This window comes from Fukomys damarensis, unplaced genomic scaffold, assembly GCF_012274545.1.
Source record: "Fukomys damarensis isolate Sample0158 unplaced genomic scaffold, DMR_v1.0_HiC HiC_scaffold_26, whole genome shotgun sequence".
Classification (NCBI taxonomy): domain Eukaryota; kingdom Metazoa; phylum Chordata; class Mammalia; order Rodentia; family Bathyergidae; genus Fukomys; species Fukomys damarensis.
In genome coordinates this window covers 24,529,694-24,543,282 of record NW_022900938.1, presented here as the reverse complement: position 1 = coordinate 24,543,282, position 13,589 = coordinate 24,529,694, and the positions used below count along the sequence as shown (strand labels likewise).

Genomic DNA, 13,589 nt, shown 5'->3' with positions numbered 1-13,589 from the left:
TTTTTTTTTTTTTTTTTTTTGTACTGGGGATCGAACTCGGGACCTTGCATTTGCAATACAGGTGGTGGAACCACTGAGCTAAATCCCCAGCCCAATAAAAAATCTTTGATAATAGGAGATAATTTTATTGTTTTTAAAATTTTATTCTTAGGTATTTGATTATTTCTAACTATGAAATTATTTGGCCTCAAAGCTGTGTCTATAAAACATCTATTTTTGGTTTTGATAAATGAAAAATTTAGCCATTAACCCAATTGTCTTCTTTATGGCAAGTGATCGCTTGCTATTCCTCAATAAATCAACTACTTAGGCAGCATGAAGATATTTGATCTTCTTACTTGTTTCTTGTTAGGGGTATCATTGTTTTAATAAATGCCATTTTAACCTTAGAACCCTGTTTAACAAAGTTCTTCCATACCCTAGCAGATGACCCATGGCATTTGGCAAATCTGGCCCCAACAAACATTATTAGACACAAAAATTCGTGGAACATATGTATCCCCAAGTCTCTGTCAGGTAGCTGCCAGACCATTTACCAACATGTTTTTATTTCAGCTTCCTTTTTGTGCCTCCTTCTCTGATTCAGTTGTTTTCACCATGTATAAGTGTTTTGCCTTTTGCAGTGCATAGACCTGTTAAATCACCACCCAGTCTTCCATTTAATTGTTATACCAATACACATAGCACAACACAGACCTATGAAGAACAATAGCAGATGATATTCAGAAGTGAAGTATTTTTAGTAATACTTGCTTTTTATTCCACTAATTACTCTTTTTTATTTTTGTCACAGAACTCATCTCCATCAAACATACTGTATCTTCCGTGTATTTTATTTTATTGCCTGGCACCCTCCCCCCTGTTAGAACATAAACTCCACAATGACAGAATTCTTCACCTGCTGTGCTCTCTGCTAGCACCCGCAGCTGAGCCTGGTATATCAAAGTCACTGAAAACAATCTGTTGAATAAATGAATGAGCGAGTAAATGAGCTAACAAAAAATACTACCAGACTTAGTAGCTGATACCACACCAGCTGGGTCGATCACTTTAAAATAAATGCCATGGCAGTTCTTCTACTTTGTGTGAAATGAGCAAAAGAGAAAGGCTGAGAGCACAAATCAGTTCTCTCTCTCTCTCTCTCTCTCTCTCTCACCTTCTAGGGATGTGTTCCTCTTTATGTCAATGCAACTGCTGGCACGACTGTTTATGGAGCTTTTGACCCGATACAGGAGATTGCAGATATATGTGAGAAATATAACCTTTGGCTGCATGTCGATGTAAGTCCTATAATTCGCAGAGCAGCCCAGTCCACTGGGGGAGGGGGTGGAAACAGCTCTGCTTTCTGATTTGCCTCAAGCTGCTCCCAACACCCCAGCTGGCCCGTTCTGCACACTACATTAGTTCCAGCTCTTCCCCGGCCTCCAGCCAGCCACTCATGACTGGTACCTACCGCAGACCTGCCCACCCTCTGGGATGCAAGCAGTTCCTTCCTGGCCAATCACTATCTTCTGTGGTTCCTCCTAGAATGTGGTTTCCACTGGCTTCCCAGTCTGCTTTGTTTGGCCTAATGCCACAAAGTAAAATGTAGTTGACCTCAGAGAGGGAAAAATATACAATAAAGTATATAGAAAGTGGCCATGAATGTGAACATTTAGCTACCTGCCTGCTTCCCAGCTATCTATGACACTTTTCCAATAAGAATGCTTATCTGCTACATATAGGAAAAATCAGGAAGCATATAGAAGGCATTTTCAACTAAGAAAAACACTTCTGAACTTTTCCAGCAATGCAAAGGTACACGTTGACCTGTGTGACTAAGTGTATATTTTTCTTCTTGCTCTCTGTCTCTTTTCTTGTGGATTTAACTTCTCACAACAGGGAAAATCTGTCCTGTTGCTGAACAAACAACTGGGAATATTGTGCCACATAACATGCCAAGCAATCCAGTAGACATGCACCATGGTCCCACACAAATGTTTCGCTATTCCTGGACCTTTGCGGGACCTGGTGGAAGCTGCTGCTTTCTGAGTTTCTCAGGAGTTGTTAGACTTCTACTGTAGGGAGAAGCAGACAGCGTGCCAGCCTTTGTGTCACTTCCAGAGTCTCCACGGCTCCCTGGAGGGCTCAGGGTGACCCTGGCTCTCCATAGTACTTTGGACCTTTAGCTCTCACCCCTCAGGCACACGCTCAGACCTGGCTTACCTGTATCCCTCACAGCACTACTCTGACATTATCCTGGAGGAACTTTTGGTAAAGAAATAACAATGGCATTTTCTTCCCATTTCCCAATGTCTAGTATACATTTTAGTGACAATAGTGAATAGTCATAATTCCCTGAGCTGGTTGAACAATCAGCATGGGCTCCTTTCATCAGAGGAGCTTGCTTTTCACCTTTTCCTTCTCCCTCATGGTTTACTAGAGGTATGGAGTGACTGGCTGGGTTTAGATTCTTCAATGTCGCTGTTCCCTCTCCCTCTCCTTTCTCTGTCCTCACAGGCTGCCTGGGGCGGTGGGCTGCTCATGTCCAGGAAGCACCGCCATAAACTCAGCGGCATAGAAAGGTACGGGTGAGCTTGCTAGGCTTCTCTGCATCCAGAACATTCCGCACGCTGTGCTCTAATGTCAGCCTGCACCTCCCCAGCCCAGGTTCCCAACATTTTGTTTCAGTCTGACTAACGTGCACATTCATTCAGCAGATATTTATTGAGCACTTATTTTATGATTGATTTCCCAGTCAGGGAGTCCTAGGTGAGTTCACAATTTAGAAAGATCTAGAAACTAGTAATTGCAACACTATGTGATAGACACAATGATAGATGAGATTGCAGGTGTCTGGGTTGGAGAAAAGAGAGGCTAATCTGTGCAGAGAATTGGAGGCTAACTCAGAATTTACCATGGGTACAGGAAAGCCCTCTGATTCCTTTTATTCTTCTTCCTCAGTAAGCTAGATTACTCCTGGGAAAGCAGCAAGACACTCCACTCCCTCTAACTATCTCAGTAGATGCTGGGATACAGAGAGGCAGGAAGCAGGGATATGGGAAACCATATTCCCGGCAGTGGGGACAGCGGATGCAAAGGCCCTGAGACAAGATCGCACGTAGCAAGCTGGAAGGACCATCACAGAAACCAGCAGGACTGCAGAAAAGTGGAAGGGATGAACAGCAGAGTGAGACTGGAGAGATTGAGGGGAACAAGAACCACAAAAGCACACCAGTAACTTCTCTTGCAGTAACGACTCTGGCTTTTGTTGCCATGAATACGCCTCCCCACTTCCGGCTCAGTTTTGAAAGGCCAGGATCAAGATGAGAGAGACTGACTCTTTGGAGCACAACTGTCTGACCCTAAGACTTAGAGGATAACACAGTAAATGTAGATGAGGACAACAGAGTTACTTACTATAGGTTTCTCAGGCGATAGTCATCTTCTGTCCTTGACAACTTAAAACATTCTGTGTGCCAGACTTTCTTTTTTAACATTTTAAAGCACACGTGCCTTCTAAACTGGATCTATAGCATGTCTTTCACTTGCCATTTGCAGCAGCACAGAATCATTATTTTAGAACTTTTAGACATTTAGAAAACCATTAAGATAGCCTGTGAGCTCTAAATATAATTTTAATGACTTCATAGATGATAGCAATGAGAAAATTGATTGAATTCACTACCTTCCAAAACTGGCTTGGCACAAATGCTTTTTCATGAGGTCAGCACCTTTTCATGAAATCACTTTACTCTTTGGGACATTTCACAGGTCTCTTTCACCAGGTTTTCCTGCTTACACACTTAAAGGGAAAATATTTCAGAACTTTCTCTCTGTTCCTTGAAATGCAGTGTATATACATACTAAATAAGTTCCCCTCTAAAGGGACTAAATCAGACAAACAGGTTAAAAATTCACAATGAGGACTTAGTGCTAGGAGAGCAGAGGCAGTATAATTCTGAGGCATTTGCTGTGTTAGGGGAAACATCCTTCACAGGTATTGAAACACCAAGCCCAGCTGTGGGTCAGGCCATTGGGAAGGTGTCTGTGACCCACTGAAGCAAGTTACCCAAGTTGCAATCATCAGACATTATACTCAGTTATTTTCGTGATGTCCTCGGGCGCTCCTTAGCCATCTAATTGTGTCTGACAGAGTGATGTGTTTGCTAGGAGACCATGCTGATTAAGCTGGCATTGCAGCCCAAACTGGCAAAATCATGCTCATTTAGCATTTAAACAACATTACTAAATAGTCAAAGCCTAGAATATTCCAGTGGATTCTTTGTACTACCCATAAGTACATAGGTGTACCTCATCAGCCCATTTAATACATAAGAATAGAGAGAAGAAAGAAATCCGAAGTCTGCTCAGCAATTAAACTCCTTGAATTGGCTGTGTGACTTTATATAATATATTTAACATATTTGTATATCAGCTTCTTCACCTAAATAGAATAGCAGTATTTATATCAGAGGATTGTGGGGAATTATACAGTGTGGGTATTATGTATTCCAGACAGTATATAAGCATTTTATATTTATTAACTCATTTCAGGCTTTCTTCAATCGTGTGAGGCATCTATAAAATCTATAAAATCATCCCATTTTATAGATGAGAAGCCTGAGACACCAAGGAGTTATTAAGATGCCGCAGCTAGCATACATCTGAGCTGAAATTCAGAGCTGGATAACCTGCTTCCAAAGCCTGAGTTGTTCACCACAGTACCACAATGATGCCTGCCTAAAGCTCTTAGCTCTTTATAAACAGCCGCAATCATTAATAGCAGTTACACAGAAGATGCCATCTGTAATGCAATGCTCCAAGACTGCCTGCAAAAGTGTTTCCTATTTATGGCCAGGGTTTAGCTCAGTGGCACTGTGCCTGCCTTGCAAACGCAAGGTCCTGAGTTCGATTCCTGGTATGATGGGGATGGGGGGGTGATGTTTCCTACTTGATTAATCAATTTAGGAGAACACCACAGAAAACATTTGTGACTTGAGTGGAGGTGAGTGGTGTCTTCCTTGACAGGACAGCTGTCTCTCAGTCCGGCATCTTCTCCTCAGTGTCCTGTGCTTCTTTCAGGGCCAACTCAGTCACCTGGAACCCACACAAGATGATGGGCGTGCTGCTCCAGTGCTCAGCCATTCTGGTCAAGGAGAAGGTCCGTTCCACCGACAGGCAGGCACCCTGCACAGGGTCTTCTCACAGTCCTTGCTGTGGCATCCCCACCCGAGGCGGTCACGCTGTCCTTCCCAGTCCTCGTAGCCACCCTCACTCTCCTCTTGGCTCTTACTGTCACCTTCTTTGTACAGTGCTTAGAGCCCTGGCAGTGACAGAATCATTGTTTAATTTGAATACAAACATGTGAGTGAGCGGGGGAGACACCCAATAGATTTTGTCCTCTTGGAGGACAAAGTGCTCCCTGGAACATACTTTGAGTTCTTGGTATGAATTCATGGTCCCAGAAACTGAAATAAATTAGACACAATAAGAACTACAAATACCTAGTTAGGACATCAAGGAATGTGGATGGAAAACCTTCTGTAAATGAGTTACAGCCATAGTCCCTTCTCACACATCTAGCAGTGGGACCCTGCCCTTTGATGTGTCATTGCTTCGTGGACTGTAGCAGGCTGAGGCGTTCCCAAATCTGTGCCCAGCCAGTAGGAGTGGGAACCCACTCAGCGGCTTTCCTTCACTCACATGTGGAGTCTCCCTTAACTTCACAGGAGATCTTGCAAAGCTTGGAAGACTTTGGTGGGTGATGGTAGAGGTGTCTGAGTGAGAAAATCCCATCCACCTATGAGGTTTATATCCCAAACCCTTGCCCCCTCAGTGCCGTAGTGCTTCCCAGACAATGCCTACATTTTTCCAAACATCCCTTGGAGGAACAAGGGGCCCTTCTTGCAGGCATCTTAGACAGAGTGACAGAGAACAAAGGGGTAAAGTTTTTTCCAAGGATGATTTTAGAGGACATCAGGACAAATGCAAGGGCTCTGAAAGCCATCAGAAAGAAAAGGCTGTACGTGACCCCAGATCCTTGCTTCTAGCCATGTCTCTGATCCCTGAATGCAGATGTATGCATCTTGATTCCCACCATAGGGTATACTCCAAGGATGCAACCAGATGTGTGCAGGGTACCTCTTCCAGCCAGATAAGCAATATGATGTCTCCTACGATACCGGGGACAAGGCAATTCAGTGTGGCCGCCATGTGGACATCTTCAAGTTCTGGCTGATGTGGAAAGCAAAGGTATGAAAGGGGAAATCCAAGAAATAAAGCGGGAGTGTAACATGCACAGACTGGCTGGTGAAAGAGAGGCTATGATAGTATCATAGATAATTTAATTATGGGGCTAATCTGTATCTAGATAATTGCGCTCCCTCTGTTTTCTTTGTGAATGAAATAACTGCCTTATGTCATATTTGCTCTGCTTCAGTTCAGTCTCCTCAGTTTGAATTATCCTGAAATTCTCTTACAACTTTCTCTTGTAACAGCTAAAAATGATGCTAAGACAAGAATTTCTATAGAAATCTTTAGGGGTACTAAAATTATTTGGTGCAGAGATAAAAGCTGAAAGATAAAACTACTGCATTACTCTGAGCAGAATCCTGAGTTCCTTTATGAGGACTCTCATCATGGAATATATATGACAGTTTTAAGGTCTACTTATATAGTGGCTTCCTCGTTATTTGTACTTTATACAATATTCTGGAAAATGCACTTTAAAATTTTTTGGGGAGATGCAAGGAACTGGAAACTGCATGCTTAATTCTAAGAAATCCCACTGCCACTCCGAAACATACTGTGTTAGAAGCCATTAACCTTTTCAGTTCCACTTCTGTATAAAGGAAGAAAACTATTAGCATTTCCCCCAAAATATAAGTAAGGGAGAAGATTATCACTAGGCTGTTTCAAAAGAATTTTTATACACTCAAGTAAAGGCAATTTTTAAAATTTTACAGCTCTACGTCATATCCATTGTTTTTATTTATCTATTATAAACGAATTTCTTTTTTAATCTTTATTAAATTTATTGGTACATTTTAGGTATACAATATAGTTACATTCATCATTGGGATTTTGTACCCATACATGGCTTATCTGGTTATTTTTCCCCATTCCCCAGCCCTTCCTTCAGCCCTTCCACCCCTCCCTGGTTAGAAAGACTTTGTTTCCATGTTTTTCCTTTTCACATATATTTTCTTTTCTCTTTTTATCTTTCCCCTACCCCTCCCAATCTCTCTACTCCTTTAGACTTTTCTTTCTATTGCACAATTTCAATTATACATTTAATCCTTATTTACACTTTTACTTTTTTCACTCCAGAGAAACCATTCAATATTTACACATGAGTGACTTATTAACTTCACTTGAGTATGACCTCAATGTGTATCCACTTAGCTGTAAATGTCTCTAGTTTCTTCTTCTTTATGGCTGAGTAGTATTCCATTTTATTAAACACACACACACACACATCTTCTTTATCCAGTCTTCAGTTGATATGCAATTGGGCTGTTTCCAAATTTTACCTATTACAAACTGTGCTGCTATAAAGTGAGTGAGCATATATCACTGTGGTATGATTCTTTTAATTCTTTTGGGAAGATACCCAGCAGGGGAATAGCTGGGTCAAATGCAACTTCTAATCCTAGCTCTTTGAGGTATCTCCATATTGATTTCCACAGTGGTTGCAGCAGTCTGCACTCCCACCAGCAATAAAGAAGGGTTCCTATCTCCCCACAACCCTACCAGCATTTGTTATTGGTTTATTTCTTGATAGCAGACATTCTTACTGGTGTGAGATGGAATCTCAGTGTGGTTTTCATCTGCATCTCTCGGATGACCAGTATTTGCTGCTTTTACTCCTTTGTCTGAGAAATGTCTGTTAATTTCAGATGCTGCTTTTTGAATTGGGTCTTTATATTTGGGGGTGGGGTCTGTTTTTTTGAGTTCTTTATATATACTAGATAGTAGACCTTTGCCTGAGGAACAGCTGGTAAAATTTTTTTCCCCACATTGTAGGTTGTCTCTTAGCTCTGCTTGTGATTTCTGTGGCAGTGCAGAAGCTTTTTAAAAAGATGACATCCCAATTGTTGATTCTACTATAAACTAGTTTCAATAATTTCTGTGTTTAAGCCTGGGATTACATTACACCAAAACAACAAGGTGTTCTGACAAAATATCTAATGAAGTATTTCTTCTGTAGGAAAACTTTGGCGGATCATTTGCTTTTTTCCCTCATTAAGTCATTGGTCTTACTACAGAAAAAGTCTGAGTTTGGCTTATACCACAAAGTAATCACAGAACTCTCAAGCATATAAGCAATAAGAGGAAGAGCCTATCCTTCCTGTGATGACACCTGGCCTGTCACAGTAATTTGTGTTTTCATTTTACCTAACAATAACCTCTTGAACTGTCTTCAGGAGTTTTGGCCCAGACAATGGCTTCATTCCCAGTGTCAGCAGGGACACCACTTGGGGAGGCTTTTGCTTTGCCAGTGCCATACTCTGCCCAGGCCCGTTAGCGATCCACAAGCCAGCCTCGTGCATCTGCTTTCCACGTTAACACCAACGCACTCCGCAACCCTCGTGCAGTTGTTAATAATCAGCCACCCCAGCTTTTGAAACTCACGCTCAATTAGTTTGTCAATAGTTGGAGCTATGACAGTCTCGGGAGATGTACTAAGACCCATGGCTTCCCCATCTGCCTACTTCCCTGCCACAGGAAAGGTATAAAACTGTGTTATGTAGAAGGTAGCCTGCCTGTGAGTATGTGGGGTGTATTTGGCCAGGACTTCTTGCTGGAGAAGATAGGTTCAGAGACAGGGTCTTTCAAAGTTTCTATCATAAAGAATAATTGTTTATTCTTTCAACCTATCTGGACCAGTATAAGGAAGAATTGCTTTAAATAAAAAGCTGAAATATTCAAATTTATAAGCTATTTCTTAAAAATAGAGTCAATAGATATAAAATTACTCTGTCAAATTGCTTTAAAAGTTTCTTCATGCCTAATTTCAATTCTATCCTCATCTCCTCTTGGAGCAATTATAGCTTTTGGACTGGCCTCTGTCCAGATATGATACTATGGAGTAGACCTAACTAAAAGCAAGCCAGAAATAGGTTTTGAGTCCAGGCTCTGAATAACAAGCAGGAAGCTGAAAGCTCTCTTGAGAACAACTGTCCAGAGACCAGAGTGCCTTCAAAAGAGAAGACAGGACACTTCATTTTATTGCTGTAGACCTGAGAAGAAGATGTACATATTCAAGTACATGGTTCTTCTTATCTCTACGAATACTGTTTTGTACATTCCCCTAGACATAGGACAACCTAGCTTTCCCAAATGCCCATCACAGGGAAACACAACTGACTGTCAACTTTCCTCTTTAAAACAGGGCACAGTGGGATTTGAAAATCAGATCAACAAATGCCTAGAACTGGCCGAATACCTCTATACCAAGATTAAAGACAGAGATGAATTTGAGATGGTTTTTGATGGGGAGGTAAGTCGTCATCATGGACCAGATACCTAGCACTTCAGAAAAACTACTGAAAGTATCTCCTGACATCATGTTTTCCACACTGCCACAAGCTGCTTCTAAATTTTCATTTTTATGTACTCTTCATTTAATTTCCACCACTTCTGTGAACCCTTCTTCCAATAGCATTGGGATGACTTTTCCTCTTCAGATCTTCTAAAACTATGCAGTTCTGAGCCAGCTCTTTGCAGACTGGAAGTCTTCCCACGGCAGATCCAAATCCTTCATCACTCGGGTTTGTCTTGGGTTGGATCTCCATGGTAAAGTGGTTCTCACTTCCAAGAAACTTAAAGGATTGTTATATCCTACCTCCCAAGACTGGCTCTACAATGAGGTTCTGATCTCTAGAGATTATGAGGAGAGCCAAATGAAATGATCTCTGCCCTGAGTTAACACCATGATTATACAGGAAAGTGTTCGTCACACCAATATTCGCTGTCTACCATGTGCCGGACTCTACACCAGGAGCTGGGTTATGTAGTATTAACCCGAACACACACTGTCTTTGCCCTAATGGAACTCACAGGTGAATAAAGAAAGATGGCATCAGAGCCAGTCCAAATAAAAGAAAATCCACTCATAATCTAGTGTAATGTAACCACATATAACCCAGTACAATGTAACACTATGAACATTTGGCATTTGTGTCTCAGGCAAGCTCAACTATTAGGAAAATACCCAAAAGTCACCAGATGAATGCAGAAAAGCCCTGAGCATTAAAATCGGTGGTCTGGTGTTTGTCCATCTCACATATAGGCCTTTACTCTGATTCCTCACACTATTTTAAACATTCTGCTGACAGACTGATAAAACAAATACGTTATGTTTAACAAGCCAGTTACAGGCAGGCACAGTGCTGGCAAACAGCAAATAGTCAGGAGACTGAAAAACTGCATCAGCAACGAAATAGTGACAATAAAATTATCCTGAGCATTTTCTATATGTGAGTTGCTACAAAGGGCAAAATGGGCAATGGATAATGCTTTTTTTTCCAATTACCCAAATGTAATTATTTTAACATTTCCATGTTTAAAGGTGGCAACTTTAGTTAACTGCTTGTGAGAAATTGTCTCTTGCCAGATATGACTGGAAAGCCTGAGCATTTTTCTTCCTAGTGTATGTAGATATAACACCACCTTTAGACATACAAGCCTCTTTTTCAGAATAGAAACTTCCCCCCAAGAGTGCACGTTTATGGGTTTGGGAAGTTTTCTCTTAAGTTGCTATAACTTGGTTTGTTTGTTTGTTTGCTAAAATCTCTGCAGCCTGAGCACACAAACGTCTGTTTCTGGTATATTCCACAAAGCCTCAGAGGTGTTCCGGACAGCCTTGAACGACGGGAAAAGCTACACAGGGTATGGGTTTGTGTTCATCTCATCCAGTGGGGGAGAAATAAAAAATAACGCCTTGAAGTGGGCTTCCAGGAATGGTGTGTTGGGGAGCTGCCTTTGCCCAGTCTTCTCAGGGCTGCACTGTGCCCTTGCTGCTGGTCAGACTTTTAGGTTTGCTCTTTACTACAGAGCAAGTGAATGATGTCTGTGTTCCTGGGAACATTCTATGTTAAACTGAATCTGCTATAATATCTTTTTACCAAGTTCAAGTCTACTCTATTGCTGATTCATTTTAACTGATTTCTGTATCTAGTTTATATATTTGTGGTTGTTGGTGTTACCTTTAATTTATGTAATATTTCATTCATTCAACCACTGAATAAATTAAAGCCACCTAGGTACAGTTTTGGGCATTTATTTTTGGGGTTTGTTTTGTTTTTTTTATGTCAGTATAAGCACAAATAGTAGAAAGCAAATTGGACTGAACTGTTTAAAAAGGGGTTGTGTGTTAATAACCACTTCTGAATTTTGTTTTGCATTACCAGGTGGCTCCAAAGATCAAAGCCCTAATGATGGAGTCAGGCACAACCATGGTTGGCTACCAGCCTCAGGGGGACAAGGCCAACTTCTTCCGGATGGTCATCTCAAACCCTGCTGCCACCCAGTCTGACATCGACTTCCTCATTGAAGAGATAGAAAGACTGGGTCAGGATCTGTAATTGCTCTTTGCAAAAAAGGAGTTTATAGGAATTCCCTTTCTCCTCTGGCACTCTAGAACAAACCTAAGTTGCTGAAACACATAGGCCATGTCATTGAAGGAAAATATAATACCTTGAAGAATACTTGTTTCAACATTATTAAGCTTGTTTGTTAGAATTAGCAGGAAATGCTGTTCTTTTTTAAAAGTTGCACATTAGTACGCAGTATATATGTACAGTTATATATACCTCTCTCTCTATATATGTATAGTGAGTGTGGCTTAGCACTAGAGCTCAGCATGTCTCCCACCCCAAGAGAATTAACTTCACCTTCAGCAGTTACTGAGGGGCTAAACACGCTGCAAAGTAGCTCACCCAACAACCATAGGGAAGATGGTTTCCAGAATGCTGTGTCCTAGGGACCAGGGGTGACACTGCTGGTGGGCGTTGACCTCATTGCCAGTGCTTCTCCCATCTGAAGCATGATGGATGAGAAAAAGCACTACTAGGTGACAACTGACACGCCCTCCCCATTGGTACCCAGTTAGGGGCAAACAGTAGCAGAGTCATTCTTACAGGTGTACCGTTGCTGTATTTTCAGAGATTACTTTGTGTAGACTGTATATTACTGTTGTCTGACCTGGGAAGGGGGGGCCTTGTAATGATTCTAATGATTGTTTAACTGTAGGTCAGTGAAATATTGCTGATTTATATTCAGAGATTCACCATGTGAAAAGAGGCATCTTGTATTTTCTTCTCATTTGTAATGTATCTTATGTATATATTAATGAAGTAAGTTCTGAATACTGTTTATGGAATTTTCGTGCATCCGTGAGCCAAAGAGAAAAGATTAAAATTAGCGAGACACGCATTTATATTAGAGTGCCCTTAAAAATAATGATTTGAGCATCAGTGTACTGTCTGTAAGAGAATTCCGACGCTGCATATTGAGTCGTGTATATGGAAATCCGCTCACTTCGGTATCATTGCTCTTCTCTTACCCTCTGTCTGGCTGTGTGTGTGGCGTTCTCCATGCTTTTCTAGTAACTGTTGGATAATAACTAGATCTCCTGTAATTTTGTAGTTGTTCATGACCAATCTCTGTGACTCGCTTAGCTGAAACCTAAGGCAATGTTTCTGAAGATCTCTGATAAATCGACCAGTCTCACAACTGTTTTTCAAGAAACGAAATCCACACTGTGTGTTTTAGAGTATGCAAGCAGAATATAAATAAATATATTCTCCACGGAGAATTTGAACAAAATCTTCTTCCAGTCTGTTCTTCCCGTAGAGAGATTTCCCGTTACGGCTGCTTGGGTCACCCACAGCCCAGTCATTGCCCATGAGCTGACTGTAGATGATATATCATTAATTAAGCAAGACTGGACCCATTGTCGTGGATTCCCCAGCCCCTCGCCTATAGAATCCTCATGATTGTGGTTAAATGAAATTGGCTCTTCGCAGCTTGAGAAAGAGGCTTCACCTAGTCATTAGGGTGTTTGCTTCCTCTGCATCAGGCCGTGACGTTACAGTTGTAGACACAGCAGGCAAATAGCCTCTCTAGTGAGGATCTTAGGTCCTTTGATACCGTGGTATCCGAATGCCTGCAAGGTCATACGTCCACTATACCTTCTTTCCACATATCTTATCCCAATTCACTTGGGATAAGATCCTGGTCCCAATTAACTTCCTGTGGAAATATAAGTTTGGGGCTGGTTCATTAGGGAATAGGGCTCAGTTTCTATCAAGGTAAAATAAACACCATCTATCTCATTCCTTTGCCATACAAAGAGTTCCCTATGAGCACCTGGAGGGATTAGAGCAGTCTTCACTAATTCAAGTACTGATTTCATGTTTATTGTATTGAACAAACCGGATTCCACGGAGTGATCATGAAGACACTTTAATTTTCCTCCCACTGTTCTTTCAAATCCTTCCTGGGGGCTGACTTTTTTTTCCCCTATGCCCTTATTTGGATTCAGGACTCTCGGGCTCAAGAGTCTCGTTTTATCAATTAAAGGCCAAGCTCAGAGTAATAGG

General features: G+C 41.4%; 1 protein-coding gene across 2 annotated transcripts in view; it reads left to right on the top strand.

Moving 5' to 3' along the window:
* Gad1 (glutamate decarboxylase 1) overlaps positions 1 to 12,803 on the top strand; it is a 35,310-nt gene extending 22,507 nt beyond the window's left edge. For both annotated transcript variants that reach the window (XM_010606964.2, XM_010606965.3), the window contains exons 11-17: positions 1,164 to 1,280; positions 2,500 to 2,564; positions 5,065 to 5,143; positions 6,085 to 6,234; positions 9,377 to 9,484; positions 10,786 to 10,875; positions 11,397 to 12,803. In XM_010606964.2, the coding sequence (XP_010605266.1) occupies positions 1,164 to 1,280; positions 2,500 to 2,564; positions 5,065 to 5,143; positions 6,085 to 6,234; positions 9,377 to 9,484; positions 10,786 to 10,875; positions 11,397 to 11,570 (783 nt within the window). In that variant the 3' untranslated portion in view covers positions 11,571 to 12,803. The remainder of the gene's footprint in view (positions 1 to 1,163; positions 1,281 to 2,499; positions 2,565 to 5,064; positions 5,144 to 6,084; positions 6,235 to 9,376; positions 9,485 to 10,785; positions 10,876 to 11,396) is intronic.
* The last annotated feature ends 786 nt before the right edge of the window (positions 12,804 to 13,589 follow it).